Source organism: Chaetodon auriga, chromosome 22, assembly GCF_051107435.1.
Source record: "Chaetodon auriga isolate fChaAug3 chromosome 22, fChaAug3.hap1, whole genome shotgun sequence".
Taxonomy (NCBI): domain Eukaryota; kingdom Metazoa; phylum Chordata; class Actinopteri; order Chaetodontiformes; family Chaetodontidae; genus Chaetodon; species Chaetodon auriga.
In genome coordinates this window covers 5,452,667-5,479,206 of record NC_135095.1, presented here as the reverse complement: position 1 = coordinate 5,479,206, position 26,540 = coordinate 5,452,667, and the positions used below count along the sequence as shown (strand labels likewise).

The window sequence follows — 26,540 nt, the reverse complement described above, 5'->3', positions numbered from 1 at the left end:
TGCTTATAGTCACTTAAAACAAACCTGTCAGTTACATGGCACATCCATATTTAAATGGCTGATCAGCAAATACAGGAGACAAGAAGCAAAGTATGTCAATTCTGTCCAACTGACCTTAACGCAGTGGAAGTTGAATCCAATTTTACGCTACTTTACCACCTGTTGCTGTGACTTCTTTGTAATGTAAACGCACCACAGGGATAAATCCGCTCGGTTCTGTAATGCTCGGCGGTTCCGGTAGGGGGCGCCAGCTGCAAAAACTCTGAGCCAGACCGCAAGACATGTGGCTGGGACTTTCTGAAAGCTACGCTTCGTTTTTAGCCAAAAACAATATCCGAAGAGTGCAATTCGTCTGCATTTCAAAGAAGGAGTTTGGACGCTAAAAGCGGTTTACTAGGTGCGAACCAGCCGCAGCTGCTCTCAAAGGTGAGTAACGACACTTACCGCTAGCTAACTAGAGCTAACTGCTAGCAAGCTAAAAGCGACGTAAGCAGGTGCTGTTGTTCAAAGCAGCTAGGAGCTTAGCTTTCTGCTAAATCCGCTCGCTGCTAGCTAGCTAACTTATGACCTTCAGTGTAATCATCGTGGCTAATATTAGACACTATTTAGCCGTGTTTGCTGCTGTGCTAACAACAACCAGCTAGCTCTGAGGTAGCTGTGTTTTTAGCTAGCAGGAGCTGTCTGGCTAACGAACAACAACCATGTTGTTAACCGTCGTGTTGGCAGTGTTTGATCAAGTTGGTGCTAATTTTATGTCTTCGGGAGTCAGGCCGTGCTGGTTCAAAACAGTAGCGAGCTTTCACAAGCACTTGTCTGTCAACTCAACTGCTGTTTAGTTAGCTACGTCAATCACCCCAATTCATGTAAATTAGCATAGGCTTGGTTTTCAAATTCAACGATAGTGTTGAATGTCTTAGTCGAGGCGAGTGGCTGTTGGTTAATAGTCTGTGTTGACTTGCTTTATTTTAAGTGTTTGGAAATTAAAGCCCCCCACCTCCAGAAATATGTAGTTCGATTAGTTCAACAGGGACTCTGAAACCGAAGCTGAACTCGGTGTTTGCCCCCGATACAGCCAAACACAGTGAGTCAGAATATCAGAGGGAATAACATTTCACTTTCATTTCTCGGATGAACTTTATTATCACAACGTTTAAAAGTTTACCTTCAGACTACAACTAGCAATGATTTATCTATCGATACATGTGTTGCACATTTTTTGTGTTATCTATTAATAATCGACTTTATGAAAGCCTTGAGCGATGAAAATTCCCATCACCACAACCCCACTGAGAAAGGACCAGGCCATTAATATTGGCTAAAAATGACTTCATCACACGTGTTGTATCAACATAGAAACACCACAGATTTGCGTAATTTGAAGCGCTTTATTACATAGTGGAATTACATAGTTTGTCCACAAGAGAGCCACAAATAGTTTTTCAACAGTAAATTGTTTGCTTAGTACATATCTTGCTCACAATTCTCTAAAAACAAGAGATCTGTCTATATTATGTGTTTATCAGCAACAATTTAATAGGCTATTTTTGTCCCAATATTCAAGTTGTTGATTAATTAACTCTTGTGCAACACTTGTCTTCCTTGGAAAAAAAATCAATCGATCAATTTGCATTTCCCTCATTTAAAAAGTGTTAATGTAATGTTTAGTCACATACGGTTGTCTATTTTCAAACACACACACACACACACACACACACACACACACACACACTTAAAATGCACAAAAACAAACTACAGACACCCAAATAGCAGTGCATAACCAGGGCTGCATGTTAAGCTTTTTGCACACAGCACTGGTGGAAGAGAGGTTGAAAGATTTGTAGCACAGGCTGCAAAAAAATGTAGCACGACTGTTAAAATATCTGTTATCGCATGGAAAAACAAGCACAGGCAGTGCAGTTCATCACTTAAACAGGCATGGGACTCAGAAAGGACAAATGTCGATTACGCTTCAAATGGCTGTAAATTTATGTCATTATATCATTTATGTTAGATTCAAAATATTCATACAGTATAAATTTGTTAAGGGATTTTGCTCTCTTATTAGTGATTTACAGAAACCTGTCCTGATACTAAGTTTAGTTATTGTAGTGTATTTATATATCAGTAAGCTGTCAATCATCTTCAGTCTTTTTATACGTTTAAATGAGAGTCAGGCTAAATTTGCGTTATTCATGTCTCTTGTATAAACATGCAGCCTGTAGTGGTTTATTTTCACTTCTAAAAATCTGTGCGATTAGTTTGTTAGAGTGTGTAACTGCAGTTCTGCACAACCCCACTGATACACATGCTCTTCTTTCAGGCCCTTTACTGCCTTGCAGGTCATTCAAAAAGCATAAAGACATGAAAATTGTCAAATTGACAAACATGAGAGTACAGAATTTTGGCATAGAATATTGGCAGACTTAATCCATCAATATGTCATTAATCCCAAAACATTAATATACGTCCATAAGAGTTTGCTGTTGTCTATTCTGCAGCAGTATCCAGGTGAGTTCACCTTTCTGTGTGTTCAGACAGAACACAAAGTGAGTTTTAGAGGTAGTGTGGTTTGATAAAAGTCAGTGCAACGACGCGTTTCGATGCAGGTTTCATTCATTTGTCAGGCACTTTAAAATCTGTTTTCATGTTTTTCTAGATTCACCTTTTTCCCCCAAATTCTATAATTGCTGTTGGATGTAGCACCACCACATATTGACACCGGTCACCCAGGTGTATTAACAGCTGCCAAAGTATAATTGATGACCCATTTCAGCATTTTTATGTCTCTGAGCAGACGACAGCCGTGGCCAGAGGTGTTGTGTTTAGGGGTTGTCCATCCGTCCGTACATATGTGCATTCGCACCTCTGTCTGTCTCGTACTTGTGAAGGCGATATCTCAGGAACGCCTTAAAGAAATGTCTTCAAATTTGACATAAACGTTCACTTGGTCTCAAGGATGAATTGATTAAGATTTTGATGGTCAAAGGTCACTGTGATACGTAATACCTTCAGAGTCTTCACTACATATGAGTCTGGACGGACGATATAAAGTGCAGCTTGACTGGTTGGTGGATGCGATGTCATGCAGTACCGTGTTGTCATTGCCTTTAAACATTTAGCCCTCTTGGAAATGTAAACACTCCACTCTAACAGGTTTCAAATTACTTAAATAAATTGGTCTTTTATGGCATTTACTTTCATGTCTCGGTGCTGTGATAATGAGGTTTTAGGGTAATTTCCCCGTAGACTAAACAAAGTAAATAAGTAATGCACCTCATCAGTTGTACTCCTCTCCTTTGCATCAACACCTTCATCTTAATTTTCTCTCATCCTCTGTGTTGTAGTGGTGATCAAGACAGTCCAGGGCGGACATGACTGGAGCTGGAAGTGGTGAGATTTTACACAGCACAACACATTTTTTTTTTTTTTTTTTTTCCAGATTGGGCCGGATAATCTGCCAAATGAGAGCACACACATTGAAAACCTTTATCTTAGTGCTTCCTCTTTCTGTTCATGCTGGGTCTGAGGTATCAGATCTGAATCGCAGATAATCTTAAACCGTGTGTGTGTGTGTGTGTGTGTGTGTGTGTGTGTGTGTGTGTGTGTGTGTGTGTGCCTCTGTGTCTGTGTCTCTCTGTCTCTCCTTTCTCTGTGTGTTTAGCTGGCCAGGGCCCGCCTGATGGGACGGATGCTGAGGAGGCGGAGAGGTGTCCGATCTGCCTGAGCCTCCTGGCTGGAGGCGAGCTGGCCGTGCCTGACAGCTGCTGCCACGTCTTCTGCCTGAGATGCCTCCTCACATGGGCCGAGGTGACGTTCAATGCTTGATAACATGCTTGTGAAATGGAGATATCAGAAGCATTGAATTGGTTTTGATCCAATTTGGACTAACTGTTAGACCCTTTTTCATTCTAATACCTCAATTAACATGTGTTTGTTTTAAGATTGAACCAGTGTTGTAGACTTTTTAGACCAGTTGCTGATATTGGCCATGTGCCACAAACAAGATTATATTTGATCCTTTTAATACCAAAAATAGCATCAAGTAAGAATGTGATTAATTTCAGAGCAGAAAAGCCTGCAAAGCATTTAGACCAGCGTGAACTGCTTTACCTTTTAAACTGTGTGCCTTTTTAAATTCGTACATTAATGATGTTTGTTGAATTTACTTTCCAGCTGCAGATGGCTCCTTCCTGCCCAGTGGACAGAAGACCTTTCAATAATGTTTACAGATGGGATGGGAATCTCAGCTGTGTTCAGGTCAGTCTGGGTTCTAGCACTGTTATAGGATATCATGGCTGCGCTGCCTTTCAGAAGATGCTATTGGATGCTGTTGCTGGTAATCCAACACAGTAATCTAAAGCTGTATATATAAAGTTCAGCTAAACTACGTGCTCTGTAAAGTGGATGTACTCTGACTGTGAATATACATGTCTGAATCCTGTAGACAGAGCGTCTTTGCATAAAGCCAATCAAAACGTTCCATTTTAAACATTTGCTAGTTGACTAGTTTGCACTTTGGAGCAAACGGCTTGAAATGTACCTGCAAATGTCAGTTTGTGTTGAATGCTGCGGTGCAACACAGCCTGTCCTTGGCTTGAAAGCTACAGCTTACCAGTCAAAGTTTGTTTACGCTGCGTTTCTGTGCGCCAGCCGGGTCCGCTGTCAGTCAAGCATACAACGCCTCGACTGACCTTTATGTCACACAAAATGTCGTAATATTTTGCACCGAATTGAATGTGCAGCTGTCATTGTTGTTTTAAGGTCCCTGTGAGGAAGCGGGCGACTCAACCTGAAGCAGACATTTGCTGCTGTCGAAACCCCGAACAAAAAGTCTGTTTAAAGTGAGTGTGAGCCAGTTATTAGTGTTATTTTTTAATTGGATCAGAAGGTTAGCACCTAACAATTAGGTGTTGTCGTCTTTCCAGAAGTAAGCCTGCAAGAAGATTGAGACGGCAAAAGGTGGAGCGGAAGGCAGACGGCAAAACAAAAGGACTTGTGAGGAAATGTATGTTGAAACTCCTCTTCCTCCAGGATGATGCATGAGTGCTCACATTGTGTCAGCAAGATCTAACTGTTTAAATGTCTTCCAGGTAACGATGATGACCCCTTGTCACTGAGCAGAAAAAAGGTGTTTATTTTCACTGTTCCATGTTAATGTTTGAGCGTTTGGTGCAATATTAACTCAGTGTTCTTCAGTATTTAGTCTCATCCATGTTTAATGTCTCCAGGTGAGAGGAACAGAGTGCTGTACATGGTCACCGTCTTCTTGTGTCTCATTAACGACGTCGACTCAGGACATGTAAGTCAAGCTTCCTTCTGTGATGAATTTTTTTACTGTAAAGAGTTAGGACAAATGCAGGAGTGCACACCGCTAGTATTTCCTGTGGTTAAAAAAAATCTGAAACTACACGCTCTAGTGTGATGATTATCTTACTTGTTGCTCGGCTTTTATCTTATCAAAGAGAATTACAGACGCTCAGATTACAGAGCGAGCGTTCAGGCAGGGGGCAGTGGAATTCAAGGAAGCCCCCTGCTGGAGTGCAAGACAAATGACTTCAAATGGCCGATTGCAACTTTCGAAGTTCGAACATGTTGCAGATTACATTTTTTTTCATCATTTTTTCATGTGTAAACTGTAACCCTGATCGCGTTTTCATCCTCCTGCAGTGCAGAGCCTGTTTGGGTGGCAGAGGACATACCGTATGACACCGGGTTCAAACAGTGCAAACCTCAGGCGCAAGATTGTCCGTGGCTTTCTCCTGCTGCTCCCATCCCGGCTAACGGCACCTCAAGGTAATGAAATCCCAACTGTGCACAAATACCGCTTTGTTTTTCCCCTGTTGCTGTTGTGAATAACACCTCCAAGGTCATGTTCACACCAAACAAGCTGGAAGCAGTCTCCTCCTTTATGTCTGGTCTGAGTGGAACCAAAAACTCAAGTCCATACATACAGTATATATATACATTTGCATATGAGATACACCACTTGCAGGAAAATATGAAGCCTTTAGGGTTTAAGAGATGGGTGGTTTTTCTGGCCTTGGGAGCCAAATGAAAGAAAATGAAGGCTCTATTGTTGCTCACATTCAGTTCAGTCTTTGTGTGTTCTAAACCAGAGAGGAGCACAGACAGGTCAGTTATCCCAAGTTCAAGTCACAGGAAGTTCACTGCTTTGGTTCAGACCAAAGGAAAAGATGGATTTCATGGATTTGAAATGCTGTGATTGTGCAGTTGTCATACTCTGCAATAAACCACCAAAGCGTGACTTTGGAGTGTGAGCATTAAGTTTGGAAGGGTTTAAATATTCTGAAACACGACTATTAGAGCTAAAGTATAGAAACAGTAGTACACTTAAAGGTAACCAGTGGACTCTTTGACCTCTGTAGTGCTATGGGATGCTTTATTCATGAGCAGTTCACCTTTTTGTTTATCTCATGCATGTGCGTGATGCAATACAGCAAATGCACCAAAAAAGGCGAGGAAGAAGAAGTCTTCAGTGTAGTAAACATGGATGTAAACATGTCAGGATTTAAAATGTTCATGGAACTGGCTTCACAAATGTTGAGGAAGGACAACTCATTTGTTTGACCTCAAGGATACACACACACTGCATTTTTGTTTTCAGTAGAACTCCGCAGTGTACCTTTTTAAAACCAGCATTAATACGAGCTGGTTGGCTGTTAAAAAGACTGGCAATCACTTCAAATACAGCAAAGTGGCTGTCTAATTTTACTCATATACGTTCTGATTTCCTTTGGGTGGTAATAATTAACATGTTTTTCAAAGCAGAATGGTCTGTTTCATTGGGCTCTTTCAAGTCCCTAGCACCACCCGCACCTCTCCACCCCAAACTCTGCAGTTAACAAATGCGTTGTCGGTCTGGCTTTCCGAAGCTGAAACAAAGAGTTTATTTGATTTGTGATGTCTTCAGGCAGCGAGTTTTCTCTTCGTCCCTCATATTTAATCCATGCTCCCTTTATTGTTAAATGTTACAACTCAGCACCAGAAGCTGGTCGCGCTCTGCCGCTGTCTGACCAGGCGCTCCCCCGTGGCTACACAAATCAAACCGCTAATGAAGATGGGAGCTTTGTGCCGTGTGCACAGTGCCATGTGAAAACTATGGTATTCACAGCAATGACAGTAACAGAAACTGTCTGTGGTGTTGTTTCACCACGTCTATATAATAAAACCAGTATTCCAGTACACCTCTTCACAGTGTGTCAAGTTCAGTTTAAGTTTCACAATGACACACAAACACACAGTCCTAAAATGATGTTTGGTAATGTGAAGAATGAGTGGTATCAGTAATTCAGTCACTGAGAAAAAATGTGTCAGTGCCCTTACTGTATTTTCTGCCTTTTGTCATTAACAAAAATGTAATAGATTGCGTGATATATTTTATTTATGTTCTATTTTTGTTTTTATAGGCAAAATTTCCATCCCAGTTGGAATCACAGCCCATTTCCATTTGGACTCTGCTCATCTCCTTTTACCTCCACTTCACTGTTTGGCTCCGGTCATTTTGGTGAGTCTTGTCTGGCAAGTTTTTGGTGTTGAGCTTTTTTTGAGAAATGGAAGTTCACTGTTTGGATATGAATGTTATTTAGAGTCTTATTTAGAAACTTACTTACAAACAGTTCAACACAGAAATTGAAGCAATCTAGATGGCTTGATATATTTCTAAATGAGGTATAAAAAAGAGTTTGGAGCTGCTCTTTAAGATTTTTAAGAATTGCTGATTGTGTCTCTAAATTTCTCATTTCTCTACCACAGTGTTTCAAGGTGTTGTCTGTGCCATCACGTGTCCCAAAGGAGGAGAGAAGAGGGGTGGTCGGGCATCAACCTCCAAAGCTCCTGCCAAAGAGGCTGAGTCTCTGCCAGCCAGGCGATCTGGACGCCACAGTAAAACCCAGGAAGAGCCTCCTGCATCTGACCCATCACCGCCACAGTCCAGTCCGTCAGACTCTGACTCATCTACCGGCCAGTCCGCCAAGCCAGCCAAGGCCTCTCAGGCACCAGCTAAGAGGAAGGGCAAACAGGTAACAAACCGAAAGGCCAGTGGGAAGCGGAAAGCCACAGCAAGGAAAAAACGATCCCCCGAAGTTGTTAGCAGCCCAGCAGCGAGTGAGGAGGAGGAAGAGGCTGATGGGGATAACATTGTGGAAAAGGAGGAGGAGGAAGAAGAGAAAAGTGATCAGGAGGATTTGAACAACTCAGAGCAGCCACAATCTGATGCTGAAGGGAGCCTCAATGAAGACCATGATGGTTTCAACTCTGCTGATGAGCAAGGAGATGCCGATCCTTTGAGTAATGATGTAGGGCAGGATAGTGATGAGGCTCAGGAACAATCGAATGAACATGAACAGAAGTCAAATGAGGGAGACGATGACCTGTCTTGTCCCTCAGAGCATGAACCAGAGCCGTTTGGAGATGAATCTGAGGACGTCCAGAGGAGGGAGGATGAAGAGCCAGTAACCCCTGTTTCCTCTGGAGAGAAGGACTCTGAGAACAGGACTTCACCATCACCCTCTGACTCTCAGAGGGCTCCGCTGGACAACCTGATGTCTCCACACTGTGAGGAGCAGGATGATGACATGGAGATTTGTGCAGAGTCAGAAGAACTCAACAATGAAGACTCTCCAAAGGACGCGAAGGCTGAATCATGTGAGAATTCTCCAGAGCCGCCTTCCCCCTCTGCTGGAGAGTCAGAGGATGACTTGGCTCTCCCAGAATCCAAAGCTTCTGAGGATGCTGCTACAGAAAAGGTTGGATCAGAAGAGCCTTCAGTAGTTAACAGCTCAGGGGAAGGAACAAAGGACGGCAGTCCATCCAAGGATGACACTGAAGTTGTTGCCATGGACTGCAGTTCACCCATCAGTGAGCGTGGTAACGATCCTATTGTAGAACTACCGAAGGAAAGTGCTGCCGCAGCTGCTGAGCCTCCTGCTTCTGCAAGCCAAGCTGCCAAGGATGAGGGTCGCAAGGACCAGCGGGAGAGAGAAAGGAGTCAAGAGAGGAAAAATGGCCGACAGCGGCGCTCTCGCTTCCACTCTCCAACCTCTACCTGGTCACCCAAGAGGGACTCCAAGCGAGAACCATCCAGGCGCTCTCGCTCGCGGTCTAGGGAACGTGATGGAAGCCCACCCTCTAGCCGCTCATCCCGTGCTCGCAGCAGAGAAAGAGACAGGGACCGGGACGGTGACAGAGACTATTCTAGGAGGGAGCGAAGTCGTGAAAGGAGAAGGCGCCGATCCAGGAGTCGATCTAGGTCCAGATCCCGGTCTCGGTCTAGGTCACGATCCAGAACAAGGTCCTACAGACGAGGGCCTAGCCCCGAACGACCGCCTTCCAGAGAGCAGTCTCCCCAGAGGAAGGACCGCAGGGGCGGCTGGAGGTCTGGGCAGGGCAGTGGGTCTGGCGGGGAGGGACGGAGGTATCATGGAGGCGCTGGGCGCTTTGAAAATGGTGTGCCTACGGAAAGTTCTCCTGATCGCCAGGGATGGTCGGAGAATCCTGACTGGGTGACAGAAAAGAGTTCTGAATCTGATAACAGGAACCGCGACTCCAGTGGCGGCTCACGATGGGAAGACCACCGCAACAGAGGAGAGTCACGGGGCCGCGGTGGCCGTGGAGGGTTTGAACGTGGCCGGGGCGCAGGGCGGGGTGGAGGCAACCGTAGCTTCTACAACCAGCAGGAGGAAACATCCGACAACCGCTGGCAGCCCAGAAACAACTTCTCAGGTACAGGCAACAATTCAGGGAATGACGCGTATAGCCGTTTCAATGAAAACCGCGGCGGTGGCAGGAGGAAAGATTCGGAGCCAGCAGACTCTATGCTTGACCGGTCAGGCTGGTCGTCAGCATCCAGCTGGGCTGTTAGGAGGACACTACCTGCAGACGTTCAGGATTATTACTCCAAGAGGGAGAGAGGAGGACCTGGAGGCTGGAACCGACAAGAGGAGGAGCAGCCGACAGCAGCAACAGGTCAAAACCCTCCCCACAACTTTGAAAAGCAGGCTTCTCCGTATAGTTATTTAGAACCACTCCAAAAACAGTACTGCTACTGCTTTACAAAATGCAAATGATGAAAAAGCAAGTAATAAATCAGCCTTTCCCTCTTAAATAGGAGCCGTAGTCATGGTGTGTGGGATTAATGTTCTCTATTAGGCTAATAGAGGAAGATCAAGTATCTCAACTGTGAACAGACATAATAAAACCCAGGAACCCCCTCAGAAGTTGTTAATTTATTCCTTTCTGACTCTTACAATTGTTTTACTCACACATATCTGTGTTTGACTAAAGGCTATTTATTTGAGTCTATCATGTAGTATGTGAAGAATCTTGTGCACAGTAATAAATAAATACAGTACTTTAAGTCAACCACAAAATGTGTCTTTTAGCTGTCATACAGGATGACGAATTCTTCCTGACAGGTTCTCAACTTAGTTTTTCTTGTTCTACAGATCCCTCGAAAAGCGAGCCTCCTCCCCAGGCGGTCTTGGGTAACGCTCCGGTGCCTGTGATGAACGTGATGCCTCCTCAGCTGAATGTTCTTCCCCATCACTACCCCATGCAGGGCCCGCGAGGAGCCTTGCCGGTCAGCTTGCAGCCTGCAGCACCGTACGCCATGCCTCCTCAGGTCCCTGTGCATCTCCACCCTGCCGTACCACTGCTTCAGGTCCCCGCTGTCGGCGCTCAGGGCCTTCCACCGCCTCCTCCGCCGCCTCCACCCATGCAGCAAGGCAGCCAGACGACAGCAGCTCAGCCTGATGGCTACACGACACAGGTATGGAATATTATGAATGTAGACCAGACTAGCCGTGGGGATGCGATGGGACTTCCAGACTATGAATATCTATTAGCATTAATATTGCTAAATGTTAAAATGTTAAAAGCAGCAATTCCCAGTTCAAGCCCGTCATCAGATGTGAACCCAGATTATGATAGTTGGACAACCTGTTCGCAAGTTATGGCCATTTTCCTGCCAAGCCCCGCCCTTTGCAAAGTTTTCTGGTTGATGGCGGCCATGTTTTTCAACCTAACTTGCTTACTTATAACAGAAATGTGTGTCTCAGTCCCATGATGCTGTTCTGGTGTTGATACAGTCAAAATCCAACAAGTTGTATTCATATTAACATGTTAATTCTCATTCTCTGGTTTCTCCTAGATGGCAAGTACAATGGTGGGTTATGGGAAACCTGCCCTTCTTCCAACCCCAACCAAAGCTGGTATTGCTGTAGCGACCCAGGGCCAGCTGCCACCCAGTCAGGTACTACCATCCTCCACAACTCAGTCCGGCCATCATAACAAGGCTCAAGCTGACAGCTCCAAAAAAGAGAAGGTATCCTGCTGCCACTGGTCTACCCGATAGTCAATCACAAACCATCTGTCCAGAATGCATTCAGTTTCTCTGCCAATTTCTGCCAATTTTTCTCAAGCGATCTCTTGTCCTCTTTCTGCTTTAGAAACAACAGATCCAAGAGAAAGCTATAAATGAAGTGAAGACAGCCATCAAACCCTTTTACCAAAGGAAGGAAATCACGAAGGAGGAGTACAAGGAGATTGTCCGCAAAGCGGTAGAAAAGGTAAAAGCTTCTCTCTTTGAGATTTTCTGACACGAATTGACGCCAGTTCATTCGCTAAGCCCCACCCTCCTCCTTAGTTACTGTTGCTGCCCCTGTCAACATTCCGTTCTCGTGTCTGCAAATATGCAGGTTACAACAATAGGGGTCACAGATCAGATTTGCCATTGAAATTCTTAATAACTGTAACAAAGAGAATGCAAGTGTAGACTGACATTTCATCCCAACATAACCCTGTTTAGCTGCTTATTTTACGTTCAGACAGTATGTTTCCCAAGAGACACGACTAAGCAGTGTGTTATGATGCAGTATAAATGTCTTCAAATCCATTAAAGAGAAAGACAGCGCTGCTAACGTTAGCCTAAACTTGACCGTCACTGTGTTTTCTTTTGTTCAGGTGTGTCACAGCAAGAGTGGTGAGGTGAACTCCAGTAAGGTGGCCAACCTGGTGAAGGCCTACGTGGACAAATACAAGCACGCCCGCAAGAAATGAAAGCCCACCCCGCTCCTGGCGTGGCGTTGCCCTCACAGACCCATTCAGCTGCTCAAGTGCAATTTCCTCTAGCTGGAATTTGGCCTCCAAACTGAAAGACAACGGAGAGCTAACATTTTCTTTTTTTTGATATCTCTACCTTTTATTGAATGATGAAGATTTTTTTCTATAGATTTTCATATTTTGTTAGAAAAAGAATTACCCAATCAGAAATTGTAATGCAAGAGCCCTTTATTTTGCATAGGTGATGTGACTTGGGAACTACTGTAAGGAGCGCAGGGTAGCATGAGGGGCGGTGGGACTGTTCATACTAAAGATGCAACACTCAGTGAACGACAGCAGCTCGTGAAGCGCGGAGCCTCTCCCAGAGTGCCGGCTGGTACAATGAATTTCTCCTCTGTGGCATCCTGATCGCATAGCTTATTCATTGAATATTGTCAATGTTCTTTTTTTAAAAAATATTATATTTCAGATGAAAGCCTAGTTTAAACAGTGCATTGCCTTTACTAACCTCTGTGGCCCGATGACGGCAGCCCGGAATCCGAGTGTGATTCTAATCAGGGCCCTGATTGGTTGAGGAGACGCTAAGCGGGATGGCCAGTCAGCAGTGAGTGTGTAATGTAAGGCACAGATGCCGGGGGAGGGCGTGGGGGACGAGAGCAAGCGAAACGAACCCTGCCTGAATGTGTAATAAATGTCAGTGGCTGAACATGAACGTTGCAAAGTATACAGAGAATAGTGAAATAAATTAGCTGCTTCCTGATCTGCTCTGTGTGTTTGTCAGAGGCTTCACATGAAGGAAGGAGACGCCTGGAAGTGTGTCACGGTTGTCTCCATCTTTGTCGCTGTGGTGTTTCTGCTCTACACTTCCCAGAAATCACTTAAAATCACTTTTGAAACTGTGTGGTGTTGTGATGTTGCTTTGTTTAAACATAATCCCTCCTATTTTTCCAAAGGAAGGAATCACCAGACCAGATATAGCTGTTAGATACAGACAAGTAAAGAAAAAAAGACTTAAATTTCTAACTAGATTTTTTTTTTTTTTGGCCACTTGTGCTGATGTGGTACTTCAGCTGCTAAATCCTGCATTATGTCCATCAGTTGGTCACTGTCTGTCTGTATGTCTGCTGTTTGGTGTTGAGCAGGTAGCGTCTGCTGAGTTTTTTAGAACTCTTATCCTGCAAACTGCTACCTCGTGCAGCCCAAAACCACAGCATGAGAGCCCTGAAGGCGAAGCAAAACTGTAAGGTTGCTGGCCAGACACATTAACAATGAGCTGAAACTCACTATAAAGCAGCAAAAATGTCAGCAGCTGTTGCTTTCAGTCATACATCTTGAAGGAACTTGTCAAATGTCTGAGTCACAGAGCTGATTATTGAAGGGCCTGCAGGTGCTTCCAATTAATCAGGCTAATTAGACCTCAAGTTGGTGGTGGGTGAAGCTTTGTTGGGAATTACGACACAAGACTCTGAACAAATAAGAATTGGTCTTATTTTGCTGAAAAATAACATTCTGACATGACATATATATATATACAATGATTGCATTCAGCCGCCTCAGTTTGAGCGTCCTGGTTTTGGTTGGTATATTGGTTCACTCACTCCGTCCTGCTTTACTGGAACACCTCGACAGAGCAGAGACATCGTTAATGTCATTAGTCACACCTGTACTTTTTCAAATGTGATAAAGGAAGCTAAGGTGAGAGCGAGTGAGATGTCAGCTGACCATTGTCGAATGAATCAGGGTTACCGTGGCTGTTAAGAGCCTTTCAGACCACTGGAGAAATGACGTGGTTGAGCATAAAGAGCAGTGGTTCAGGTTTACGGTGAGCCAACAGGGTGAAAAATACAGCCAAATTAAGAGGAATTACAGGAACAAGAAGCAAATGAATGACAATCAGCAAGTCTTTCACAGCCGGACAAATGAAATCTGCTCCAGAACTGCTGCTTAAAGACCTTGTGCTGAGAAACTTGTGTCAGCTGTTTCCAAGGCCAATAACACATTTTTGAGCTTCATCACAAGCTTGAATGTAAGAAATCTTAAATGAGCCAAGGAGTTGGTCAATTTGTATCTTCCTGTCACATCGCACTAATTAAAATGACCCTTTCTCCTGTGAAGTGGATGATCCTGTCCATCAGCTTTGAACATATTTAGTCTGTGTGGGACAGAAAGGTTAAATACACTTGTCTCCAGCCGTGCAGTGTCCTCTGTTGACCACTAGGAAGCAGCAGTGTGAAGGAAAGACGTCCATCCCAGAGGAAAAAAAGCTTCATTCTGTAAGACTGCAGTCAAGCTTTTAAAGACTCGGAGAGTAATTACAACCCCACACGTAGGACGGTGCCTTTATTTACGGAAACCACAGAGTAACTCCACAAATGTTTTGTTTTATACACTCAGAAATCTTTGGAACATTTGAGTTACGACTCTATGAACAAGGGAAAGTGAAGAGGGAGGAAAAATACAGATAGAGATTTTTCTTCAGACTGAAATTCATTGATCGGAATAAGGCCCTGTTAACTGCACAGTGAGTGGTGTCCAGATCAGTTTGAGCTCCTTGTTCTCATAAACCACATTCACAACATCTGCACAGACACAGAGGGGCTGACTGAGGACGCCAAAAGCATGGAGGCTGTTTGATTTTGATTGGACATAATTCACAGGTTTGTGGGGCCAAAAGAAGACAAAGCACAGACGTATTTTCCTGAGTACATACAGTACCTCTGAGGACAGTACTGATCATGTCCTCTTGTAGTTTTACTATAAGTTGAAGGGTTAACACAACTTTTATTTAAAGGCTTTGTGTATTTGTGTTCAGGAAGAAATAATCAACAGCAATGAATAAAGAGGATTATTTTTCTTTCCTTTATTCCTCTAAAAAGAAATTTCTAAGCATTTTCCTCAAAAACCTATTCTGTTCATTCATTTTGAATTGCGTTTGGCATTAATAACGCCCCCTACTGGCCCCTGTTGAGGTTGACTAGCATGCTGCTGCATGGTGGAGGACTTTAAAGGTATATGCAGACCAGTTTGTCCTCTTAAACCACATTCCTAAACTCTGCTCAGGCAAAAAGAAGCCGTAACAGAATGCAAATAAAGCCAACAGTCGATGTTATAGATTATCTTTGATTTTAATTGGACATTATTTACAGGATGTACATAGTGTTTCATTGAAACAAGAGTGTAACACTGGTGGGCAAAGCCCTCTTTGCTCCTGAGGTCAAGAGATGGCTGACGTACTCTCCAACCAAGATGTGCGTAAAGAACGTTTTGCTGATCCAGGTTCGTGTTCGGGGGGGTCGGCGATAAAGGAAACAAGACTGCCGCCGCTGTATCAGTGGCTTCCACATGTAGCACAGTTTTCACAGAATCAACACGGTTTGACAATTCAGTCAGTCTGAACAGAGATGAACGGTTGAAGCTCCAGTGTATCAGAGCCAATTCAAGATCACAAATTCACCAGCTTGGGGTCTTTTGTTTTTGTTTTACTGCTCCAACGCATTATTGTAAAAAAAAAAAAAAAAAAAAAAAAAAAAAAAAAGTCAAACAAAACAAAGCGTATATACAGTTGAACTCAATAGATATATATATACATATATATATATACATACAATATTATATAAATATAGTAAAATAGATTAAATTACATTGATTTCACGGTCTTCCATAAATAGATGGTGGACAATAACAGTTTGGTGATGTGTTAAGTTAGTGTTGGAAGCACAGTGCACCGTCAGATGACAGGTTCATGGCTCGGCTGGAAACGAGTCCGCGCCGAGCGATCAAGTTCTTCATTGAAATACTCTGAAAGCAGAAAACTGCGCAACCGTACGTAAAAAAACAAAACAAAACAAAACATAACTAAAAACTCAAAATATTGTGACAGACGCTCTCCTTAGCTTTCCTGGTTGTTGTTTGGTTGTCTGTGTTCAAGAGCACACCTGACCTTCTGACTTTTTTTTTTTTTTTGTTATTTCTTTGCAAGTTTAACAGGTATATTACAACCACTGCATGTGGTCAAATTCAAAGTATTCTCCCATAAAGAAAAAAATTTTTACGTTTCCCCCCTCCCCTGGATGGGGAGGTGGAACTGGAGGCTCGGTGGCCCCCAGGTCTCGAAGCAGTAGTGTCGTCGCTGCACGCGCTATTCCAACAAGATCTTCAGCAGGTTATAAAGAGTAAATACAGTTTTGAAAGAGTCCTCTCGTGAGATACTTAAATGCAGCTCCCAGTGTCGGGTTTGAAAAGGCAGGTTCTGTTGACTTACACTATGTTTTACAAGGAAAGCTGACACTATAAGCAAGGTCACACAACCTCTGTACGAATACTGAATAGGCGGTGAAGTAGGCCTCGCCCGTGAAGTGTGCTGAACAGTAAGTGCTTTTCAATATACAAAGATGCTTTACAAATACATTTTTGGCAAAGTAACAAAAGAAAAAAAAAAAAACAACAAATGTTGGAAGGAACTTAATCCTCCTTGAGGAGGACAAACTTTCAAGTCTGTTGCCTCTCGTCAATCTCCGGAAGATTCCCGTTCTCTTCTCAGCAGGATTGGTTGCTGCCGAGCTCTGAGGTCACAGCCACACTCGCACACGCGCGACACCGTACCTGAGTGTAAGCTGCACTTTGAACTCTACGACTATGTTATCTCTGATTTGAGGCACCTTCAAATATTTGTTTTCAGCTGTACCGTAACTACAAAAGAACATCCGAAAATAAAAGCAAACGCAAAACAACAATGAAAAAAAAAGTTGCAATAAAAAGAGAAAAAAAAAAAAACGATCACCATCTTTGTGGCCTATAACAGCATACTGTACAAAGTTCAGATACATTCTCTTGGAATGGCATGGTTTGTCGCTCAGGAAGTCAAAGCCGAGCATCAAGTGAGTTCTTGTGTTTTTCTTCTTTTTCAATAGGGTTCGATCTTCATTGGTTCGCCGACTGTCCAGCGCTGAGAGCGTTCCTCTCTGCTAAGCAGGCCGCGGCAGGAGAGGCGGAGCTTTAGTGTCCGTCGGCGTGTGCGTCCGGGCTGGCTGTGGCGTTGTGGATCCAGTCCAGGATGATGAGGCTCATGCTGCCGATCATGACCACGAAGCCACACAGCAGGAAGGCGGTGGCCTGGAGAGGAGAGGGATTTCACGTTTAGCTAATGTGTTACCTGCCCCGAGGAACAGCTGGGCAGTTTGGGAAACACGCGTCTTCGCTTTTGTGTCAAGAGTTCGATGAGAGATTGTAAAAAGCGTATATAGACAGATTTCTAGTGATGTTTTGGGCATCATAGAAGATATAAGAGCTCCTTCCTTACCCCGATCTTTTGCACAGACTTCATGGACTCCTTCTTGACCAGTTTGATGTAGAAAGCAGAGGGCAGGATGAAGATGAGCATGGCGGCAGCGGAAGCGCCTGTGTGAGGGAGGAAAATTTGACATTTTAGTCATATTCTTCATTTGAGATGCTTTCCACGGCCCTGTCGTACACATTCGCACAGGCGCAGACACTCACCGATGAAGCCGAAAATGTCCCTGATGGTGGGGACGAAGATCACCAGGGCGTTGGTGCCGGCCAGCAGGGCCACGGTGATGATGGTGTGGCGGATCCAGCTGAAGTCCTTAGAGGCGCACAGCAGCTGGTTGACAGAGGTACGAATCTGCAGGGAGAGACACACAAAGGTTATCCCACACGAACAGCTAAATGCTTGCGACGGTAACAATCTGAGATCCGTCTCTTTGATACTCACGGGGAAAAGCACCACGGGGACGGTGAGCGTGACGGCGGTCAGCACAGCCAGACGGACGATCAGCAGGAGCACGTCAGACTTGTAGACCTTGGAGTAGGTGTGCAGCAGCTCAGGCTCCACGTGCACTGTATAGAAAGACAGCAGAGACCCTTTAGACCTGAAGCCCCCACAGCTCCAAAAACACATCTGTTGACGTGTATCTCAGTCTGTTTCGCTGCAGCTGGGAGCTCGCTGTGTGTCTCTGAGCAGGTTCGAACAAACATCACAATGATTTCTCAATCTGTACTGGCCCTGACTCAAGCCGTGCACCACCCTGCGTCAGGCTTCATGAAAATTCACTCAAATGTTCCTGCCACGAAAAAAACAGGAACGCAAACAAGATGGCACAGCGCATCAGGTGGAGTATTTCACAGTCTTGCATAACAGGCCCTGATCATTTTGTTCCAGGAGGGTTACTCGCTGTTTATTTTGGACTTGATGACTGAATCGCACTGACAGTTAGTCTTCAGGGGCAATGACTGCTTGTCAACCCGGACTGGTACAAACAGTCTTTGTTGCATTCTCGTCATCTGTTTGCTGAAGATGTTTGGCACATTCTGACGCCTCAAGAAACTACATTAAAATGAATTTGAAGGAAATAAGGTGCATTCTCTCATTTATTAAGCTAAAGTTCAACTCTGACTGCCGCCATGCAATCTATATTTATTGTTTATATGCACATTAAATGCTGTTAGTTATTCAGACTCACCGTTGAAGGTCAGATATCCAAAGAGGGCGGCCAGCAGGTACATGAGGAACATGGCGAGGAAGGACACATTAGCAACGCCCTGCATCCTCTTGCGGGAACGGCTGTTTAAGCAGGAAAGGGGGGGATGTTTCTTTTAGACACCAGAGCCCAGTTTTTACGTAAATATGATGTAAAAAAGAAGTTTATGATGATGAAATGAAAGCAGTGCGCACTCACTCTTTGAGCTCCTCGTACATGGGCAGGATGGCGGGGTGGCACACGAAGGCGAAGGTCAGGATGGGAACAGCGTAGACAGTCTAAGAAACAGAACATCAAATTCAAAAATACGCCCCAAAATGCTCCATGAGGTTGTCGTTTCAGTGCCAATTTGAATTCTCCAGGTGCATCTCAAAGAGCTTTACCTGAGAGTTGAAGACAAAGTATTTCGGTGTGCAGGCGTCCTCGCTGTAGTCCACGGCGGTGTTGTTGAGGTGGGACAAGGTGGTGTTCAGCACTTTGCTTACGGTTTCGTTCAGAGCGTTGACGTCCTCGGGCAGAGGGCACGGGATCTGGAACTTCTTGATGATCACCTGCAGGAAGAGTCAGCAGATTTTAAGGCTAAATTAGCAAACATTTTGGGCATTTTTTTTCTGGTTGAAAAGGCTCTGAAAACACGTTTACATCATCGTGAGAGACAAAAAAAAACACACTGAAACCAGACTGCAAACCTCAGTTTCACTATGATTTTATGTTCCAGTGTATTATGACTTAAGCATTTTGTGTTTCCTAATAAATGAATCCAACTCTTCCACTGTGTGGGACGGGCGGGAGCCAAACATTTTCATGGAAAAAATGAAATTTGTCCTGTGACTAACACTCATCTGGAACAACAGTCTGGCTCATGTGCCAAAGGGGTGTGCTGGGAATGTGTGTGTTTGTGTGTGTGAAGAATGAGGAAACTGGTAGATTTTACTCACCACAATCAGAAAGAACACCATGCAAAGCAGGGACAGACCACTTGTGTAACCAAGGTAACCTAAAGGGGGGAGGCAACACACACACATGAGCTTCTGTTTTTATGGGAGAGCTCAATATTGCAACTGCGCAACGCTCCTTTTTTTTTCCTTTTATCACATCACTCCAAGCCGTGAATAATTTACGAGTTGTTGAAGTCTTGCACACATGCAAGTGCGTCACTGACCCTTAAACAACCCTATATAGACATGCATCCGATTGCACAACACACCTACACACACACACACACACACACACAGCTTACCCAAGTTCCTGAGCAGTGACAGAGGCAGGATGATGACAACCGTCACCAGCAGCACCAGGTAGTCACCGTTAGTGTACCATTCTCTGAAACACAGCAAGATAGAGCAACATGTCAGTGATACAAGTCTTCAATGAATTAAGCGTTGAGCTCATCATACGACTTGTAACCTCATATTAAAGGGGTTCTCCACCAAATTTACACATAAGGTTCAGTTTATGTGTTAAATTGGCTTGTGTGTTGTCTTCTGTGGCTCTGGAGAAGCTCTCTAAAATGTCCCTGGTGATGTCATCTTTTATGTGAAATGTGTTTTCCAGTGATTTGGGCGTTTGGCCTGTACGTCAGGATTTCTCTGATGCATCAATCCTGACCTTTCTTTCTTTAACCACAGGTCTGACAACTCTAATGCATTATTAAATTGCTGGGATGTGTCTTTCATCACTGGTAATATTTGAAAGAATCTGAAGACAAACTAAGTAACCAGCACCAGGAGCAGTCTTATTAGCACTAAAATTGACTACTCTGTGCAGAAAACATCCCATTAAATCCACTTTGCTGTCAAATTTTTCTTTCCCATCTTCAGTCCCAGCCATGATCAAACCCCTCCGCTGCTGCTCTGACACATCACGTCACGTCGGCGCTATACCAACATCTGCACTCCAGCTGACACGCACTGGCCTGCGTAGGATGACCGCATCGCTCTCACAAATAGATTTAACAAAGGCACACTGAGGAGCCAAAGCACATCAATTTTTTAAACTTGGAGCGAGGTCGCAGTGAGCTCATCCTGCGCTCTGTCTCGATGCGGCACCGGCTGCATCTCCTAAAAGGGCTCTTTGAAGGGCCGCTCGGAGAGGCCGAGCAGTGTCCGTCCCTTTAAAGCGTCCAGCCCCCTCTCCCCCCTTCCAACAGAAGGACAAGGACGCGGCTTCCTCTTCTTCAACATTCAGCACTTGAAAAACAACCGGCAGCCATTTTGCTTGATGTGCCACTTCACCTCGAGTGCCGCTGCCAGACGCGCCTGCTCTCTTTTATGCCTCGTGCACTCAGTTATAGTACTAGAACACACAGCTCTCTGTCAATTCTTTCACCAAAACCTCCCATTATTTGGAGGCCTGACCCTGAAAACACCCCTTTGTGAATGTGTTAACTCATCTGTGCTGAAATTTGGATCATAGTTACGGCTGCTATGGTCTGATCATCGGATCTGAAGGTAAAATATTTGGCGACTCACCCATTGCTGCTTCCCACAAAGGCCTGAATGACGATGGGCAGCTCGTATTTGACGATGTAGAGGTAGCTTGACATGGCTGAAAAGACAAAACTGCAGTGAGTACACTCCCCTGTAAAATGAGCCAAGTCATTCCCATGAAGTCAACCACAAATTCCTAATATTTGGTGAGGGGCTGATAGAGGAAGAGGGAGTTTAACAAATGCTTGTAGAATGACTCAAGTTATTACTGGAAGCGACTCTACATTCCAAAAACACACATTGCTTTCCATTGGCAAAGATTTCTGTTTTCCTTTCTTTTCTTTTTTCCCTCTGCGCACTTAGTTTAGACACAGAGAGCCAGTGTTTCAGCTCGTGGAATCCACATGTTGGTAGTAGTTCAATTACGCTCAACAAGACAAAGACCTTTTCTTTGCTGTTAAAATGCCACAGGCTCTCACCTCCGATGTTCTGCATGGTGATGGAGCTGGAAGCGGCGAGCTTCCCCGGCATCCCGAAGGCTTTGTAACCCAGCTGCTCGTACACCAGTGCACCTTAGAAGAGGAAATACATAAAGAAGATTTAGCATTCACAAAGACTTTAAGAAGCCACCAGGAGGTTTGGACACGTGACTATGTGACAGACCTACCTCCTTCATTGGCCGTCTTCAGCAGCAAGTGGACAGAATACAAGGAGAAGATGGCGACGGCCGCGAGGAGAATCCTGTAAACAGACGAGAGGGATCCTTAGCTCAATGTGGAAAAAACCGAACTGATGACAGCCGGTCCTGACCGGTGTTGAAGTGCTGCACTCCAGAATGAACATGTGACTTGAAAGGCCAATTCAATGACAAATGTATTTTCCTGACTGCGGTAAACAAACACATTGACATTTGGCCAGTGTGAAGGTCAAACACTGATGGATGCCAGATGTAGATGATACCAGTTCACCTCTGTAACGACTCAAATCTCTTTTGGAAGAAGAACAGGATCTTTTTCTGCTTGTTTCAAGACCTCAACATGTTTGTTCATTATGATAATCTCAAGAGAACTCCTCAGAGTGGCTACTGAAGGATCCTAAACTATCTGCTTTGGAAAAAAACATCATCAATCAGAGCATTTTGTCCCTGTTGACTCTGAGACCTTAGATTCTGCAGAGTTTCACTACTAAGTCAAAAAAAAAAAATCATCTGACGTGATGAAAACCTACATTTTCTCACATTTTGCTGGCCTGATCAGCAAAGACCTTGAAGGCAACATTAGTCTGCAGGTTCTCTGATTCATGGGCAGCATCAGCAAGGTTGCAAAGGGCGAAAGGTTTCCCTGTATGGGATCCTCCTTGCATCCTTTGGCCGCTGCACAGCCAGCACTGTGTGCCTGGGTATTAATAGTCCAGGTGAAAATTAATCTCCCGGACATTTGAGACTGTAAAGATGCAGCGTTTGCTCCCTGCACGTGACCCTCCAGCTGCTTCTGACTGGCTGCTCCCTGTCCACATGCCTCATGACATCAGAACCGTTCAAGTCTTATCACTTTGTACGCCGCAGCTCAACAAATACATGGTTCAGATGGCCTTTTATGGGGAGTCAGTTTGCTCTGCGAGAGCATTCTGTAACTGTAAATACTGATGAGAAGAGCACCAGACTGTGTTGCGAAATGCAAACAGACAAGTTACGTGGTGGTTATTCAGCTTCAGTAATCCGCTAGTTCCTGCAGATGTGGGGCTTGGATTGGTCCGCTGCTGGCTGACAGCGAACCACGCTATGCTCCATTCATGATCTCCTGTGAGGGTGTGTTTACTCGCCATTTACGTAATTCCGGCCCAAATGCAGTGGGATTAGCTCGGCTAAGCTGCTTCACCTGCCACTCCCTGCGTTTGTAAACTGACATGCAACTGCCATTTGGTGGCACCTAAAGAAGCTAGTAGCCTACTGTGTCATACATATATTCATATTCTGATAGTGTTGCAGCAAAAGACACTTTGCTGCACTTTCTTTAGCTGGTTTCTGGCTCCCAGGGTGCTTCAGCTCTTGTCTCAGAGACAGTAAGCTGACTGGGGGGTCAGTGCTGTGAAGTGCTATTTCTGTGGTTAACAAATTCTTTCTTGAGTGAGATTTAAGGAAACCTTGTGGTTTTTTTTGCAGAAAACTGGGCTGAGAAATATCAGAAAGTAAGTAAGAACTGACGCTCTAATGAAAATGAGGGAATCCAGAGGAGAATTGATGCAAAAACAGCTTCAAATTGTTCACATAAACTGCAAAGGAGAGAGATTTGTAGACACTGTGATCTAAAAATGCACTGGATAACCAGTAGGGGGAACTCTCATACAAACACCCATGAAGAGAACATTTCTTTTTTTTTTTTTTTTCTCCTTTTCTCGCTAAATATGAGCACTCTCTCCAGTTTCATCTACAACAAACATGAAAGCGAGCACTTGCATTGATGAGCATTTGCAAACTTCGGATACCAGTTTAATGTGCTGCGACCTTGATACAACAGACAAAACCACACCTGCCTCTGCTCGATGAATTCAGATTGTGCGGATGTGATACTGTGAGAGTGAGGCAGTTTTCCTTTACTTTGAACCTCACTGTCTGAAAGGACTGTGGTGTTGCTTCAAGATCTGCCATTCTCTGACGCCTGAAGGTGCTTCGCAGTTGCGGTTATCTTGGCATTACCACCAAATCCTCACTTTTAACCTCTATGAGCCTGCATGTAAAACGCAGAAATACATTCACAGTGAAGAAAAACTTACACAAAAAGGGCGATACCAGTGTTGGCCATAGCGTAGGACAGACCCAGGATGCCACTGCCCATGATGGCGTTGCCCAGGTTGAAGACAGACATGCCAAAAGAGGCATTGCCCTGGTGCTGTGGAGAAATTACAGGTTAGGAAATGAGGAAAAAAATGATCAAAGTGATCCAAGAAAAAGTGTTGGAGGATGAGAGAAGCTCTTACATATTCAGTCTCATACTTCTTCTTGCCCAGGTTGTGTTCAGGGAGGAAGTTTTGACTCTCTGCATCGATGTCAGAGTATTGGCTTTAGAAGAAAATAAAAGAGAAGAGATGAGAGGAGTGAAGGTGTGCAGGATGTACAGTTTACACTGCAGAAAAGGATTATTTTTCTCTCATACTCTGCTCGCTCAGATATATTTTAGTGTAGAGCCTGTCTCACCCGCTGAGTGGGACCTTCTTCGGACAGTCCTGGTAAGTGTATTCATTGCTGTTGGAGCTGCTGCTGTCTTCTTCAGGAGAGATGTTGAAACGACTCATCTCTGTCTTAGCAGTGGGTTGTTTCATACTGTGCATTTCAGAGCAGGAAAAAAGACCATATTTATTTTCAAGTACTCATTTTTACGCATTCCTGCCTTCTGCGTCACGCCGTGGCGCCTCGGCATTTTTATTTCTGGCTGTGCGCGTGCCCGTTGCCGTTAGAATAATCAATATTATAGTGAGCAGGCGCGCGCCGCAGCTCTCCTCATGAATATCAGGTCATGTGACTTTTCTTTGGCGAGAGGAGGAGGTAGGCTTGGACGATGGGAGGGGGCGGGGGGGGGGAGTGAAGGGGTGACGCACCGGCAGTGGAAAAATACCAGACCGGCATCTGAGTCCACCCGACAGCGCCTCAGCCCCGCTGTAAACGCTGAATGACAAAAAACCCGCAGTACGCGCCGCTGACTTTGCGCACATTTCCCTCCGAAATAATTTGAAAAGTGATATAAAAACAGGGTGTGTCAGCGTCTTTTCCCTCACCCAGAACATCCATCAGACATTTAGAAAGCAGAATGAGGTGACATTAAGGCAAAGCTTCTTGTGGACATTCTAATATTGAATATAATATTATATGTTTCCGTTGGCTGTGCAGTGCGCACATGGAGATCCACACAGAGCCCAACAGGCGGAAGCCCAGATGCATTTAATGACATTATTTCCATGGCCGGCTCCAATGGAAACAATGGCACGTGTTGTCTCTTTATGGGCATGGCTCTCCATTTTGCGCAGAGGCTCGCGCTCTGATTCATAGTCAAGTTACGACTGGAGCCTGTGCTCAAATAACACACAGAGGCAGGTTTACATCTCCTCCTTTTCACCCAGCTTGTGTCTTACTGTCTGTGTGGCGGTGGCACATCTCTGCCATATCCAGACATGAGTCAAGCACTGCAGCATCACTGTCACACCGCTTCAGTATTTATTTATTTATTTATTTATTTGGACCAGGGCTGATCTGCTACGAAATAACGTCTCAGGTCTTTCAGAAACCATATTTCCGCCTATTTAGAAAGTGATCCCCACACCTGGTACAGCAGGAAATACTTTCAATAGTGACTAATTAGCCCAAAAGAGCTGTTAGCGCATCTTCTTTTACCCAAAGATCCAAAATACAGATCAAAGACAGATCATGAGGTAATTACGTATAAACAGAAAAATAAAAACTGTAAGACATTGCCATTTCAAAGCTTACAATTCTCTTGTATAGACTGTGACGCCTACATCCGCTAATTTTCTGACGGGTAGTCGGTAAATGATGAGGTGCCGGCATTCTTACCTTATGAAGATGTGGCAGGATGCCTGTAAAATCCTTCCAGTAAAAAAGAAAAATGAGCAAATTTCCGGACGATTTGATCACAAAAGCCGACTGATTCCTTAAGTGTATTTAGGCTGAATATGAATAAACTGAAATATGAATGGATGGGCCTATTTATCAGGCAGGATCTGATTCAAAACACTACCTGAAACAGTTTAAGTAACAGAAAGAAAAGATACTCTTAGAATAAACCGACCGACGCGTAAAATCAAAAGAATTTAGATTTACTTCTAATCAAACCAAATTCCAGAGATGCGGTGCGCTCGGAGAGAAGACCCTGTTCTGCTGGAGGAGGGGTGGGGACTCACCCTTTTATAAAGATGAGCATTGCATCAGCCTAGACCCACAGGGGAGGAAGGGAGGAGGCGGGAGGGAGAGGAGGAGGAGGAGCTCGCCATGACTAGTTCGGATGGTGGAGGTGGAGACTCTTTACGCGCAGCAGTGATGTGGGCTTTGTATACAAACAGAGCGGTGACCTAGAGACTCTTCCCTGGAAAAAACCACAGGGATCCGAGTACATTTTTACAGTAAGTGTTAGAAAGGAGTACTATAGAAATACTATGATAATATCACATGAGATCAAGATAATAAGTGTGACTAACCTAACTATTCATCAGTGCCACAGGTGAACGTGTTGAAATGTTCTAAATCCCTCTGTGATTGTCACTTTATCATAATTAACTGGTTAACGGACAATGTTTGTACTTAACAGTTAGAGTATATCTGTTTTTCTATTAGTTCTGATGGGAGTATTAATCCTACAGGGCAGGAGTTGCCAACCTTTCCCCTCAGAAGTACCCCCACAGTCCTGTCAGCTGAGCCCAAGTTCATCAAGTTCCAAACATGGATGGACTGATTTTAAAGTTATTTAACACGCTTCGTTACAGAAAAGGGATTTTTTTTTTTTTTTTTTTTTTTGGTCGCAGTAATGTT

At 44.3% G+C, this 26,540-nt stretch overlaps 2 protein-coding genes across 3 annotated transcripts; one reads left to right on the top strand and one right to left on the bottom strand.

The window, feature by feature from the left end:
- The first annotated feature begins 239 nt into the window (after positions 1-239).
- On the top strand, positions 240-12,838 carry scaf11 (SR-related CTD-associated factor 11). Of its 2 annotated transcripts, none has more exons than XM_076722514.1 (15): positions 240-426; positions 3,345-3,390; positions 3,662-3,807; positions 4,174-4,257; positions 4,762-4,841; positions 4,926-5,005; positions 5,091-5,128; positions 5,229-5,299; positions 5,668-5,793; positions 7,428-7,525; positions 7,774-9,984; positions 10,464-10,786; positions 11,168-11,269; positions 11,466-11,585; positions 11,980-12,838. In XM_076722514.1, the coding sequence occupies exons 2-15, from the start codon at positions 3,372-3,374 to the stop codon at positions 12,073-12,075; spliced, it is 3,594 nt and encodes a 1,197-aa protein (XP_076578629.1). In that variant the 5' UTR covers positions 240-426; positions 3,345-3,371; the 3' UTR covers positions 12,076-12,838. The 2 variants fall into 2 exon arrangements, with proteins under 2 accessions (XP_076578629.1, XP_076578628.1); XM_076722513.1 differs by having other exon boundaries at positions 247-426; positions 11,168-11,341.
- A 3,487-nt stretch (positions 12,839-16,325) lies between these two features.
- On the bottom strand, positions 16,326-25,913 carry slc38a2 (solute carrier family 38 member 2). The gene is made up of 16 exons (XM_076721967.1): positions 25,569-25,913; positions 24,198-24,323; positions 23,981-24,062; positions 23,777-23,892; positions 21,672-21,745; positions 21,484-21,576; positions 21,047-21,122; positions 19,816-19,898; positions 19,514-19,572; positions 18,959-19,126; positions 18,774-18,853; positions 18,558-18,658; positions 17,810-17,934; positions 17,575-17,719; positions 17,378-17,475; positions 16,326-17,190 (listed from the first exon to the last, which is right to left on the bottom strand). Exons 2-16 carry the CDS (start codon positions 24,320-24,322, stop codon positions 17,074-17,076), a joined length of 1,542 nt encoding a protein of 513 aa, XP_076578082.1. The 5' UTR covers position 24,323; positions 25,569-25,913; the 3' UTR covers positions 16,326-17,073.
- Positions 25,914-26,540: the final 627 nt, after the last annotated feature.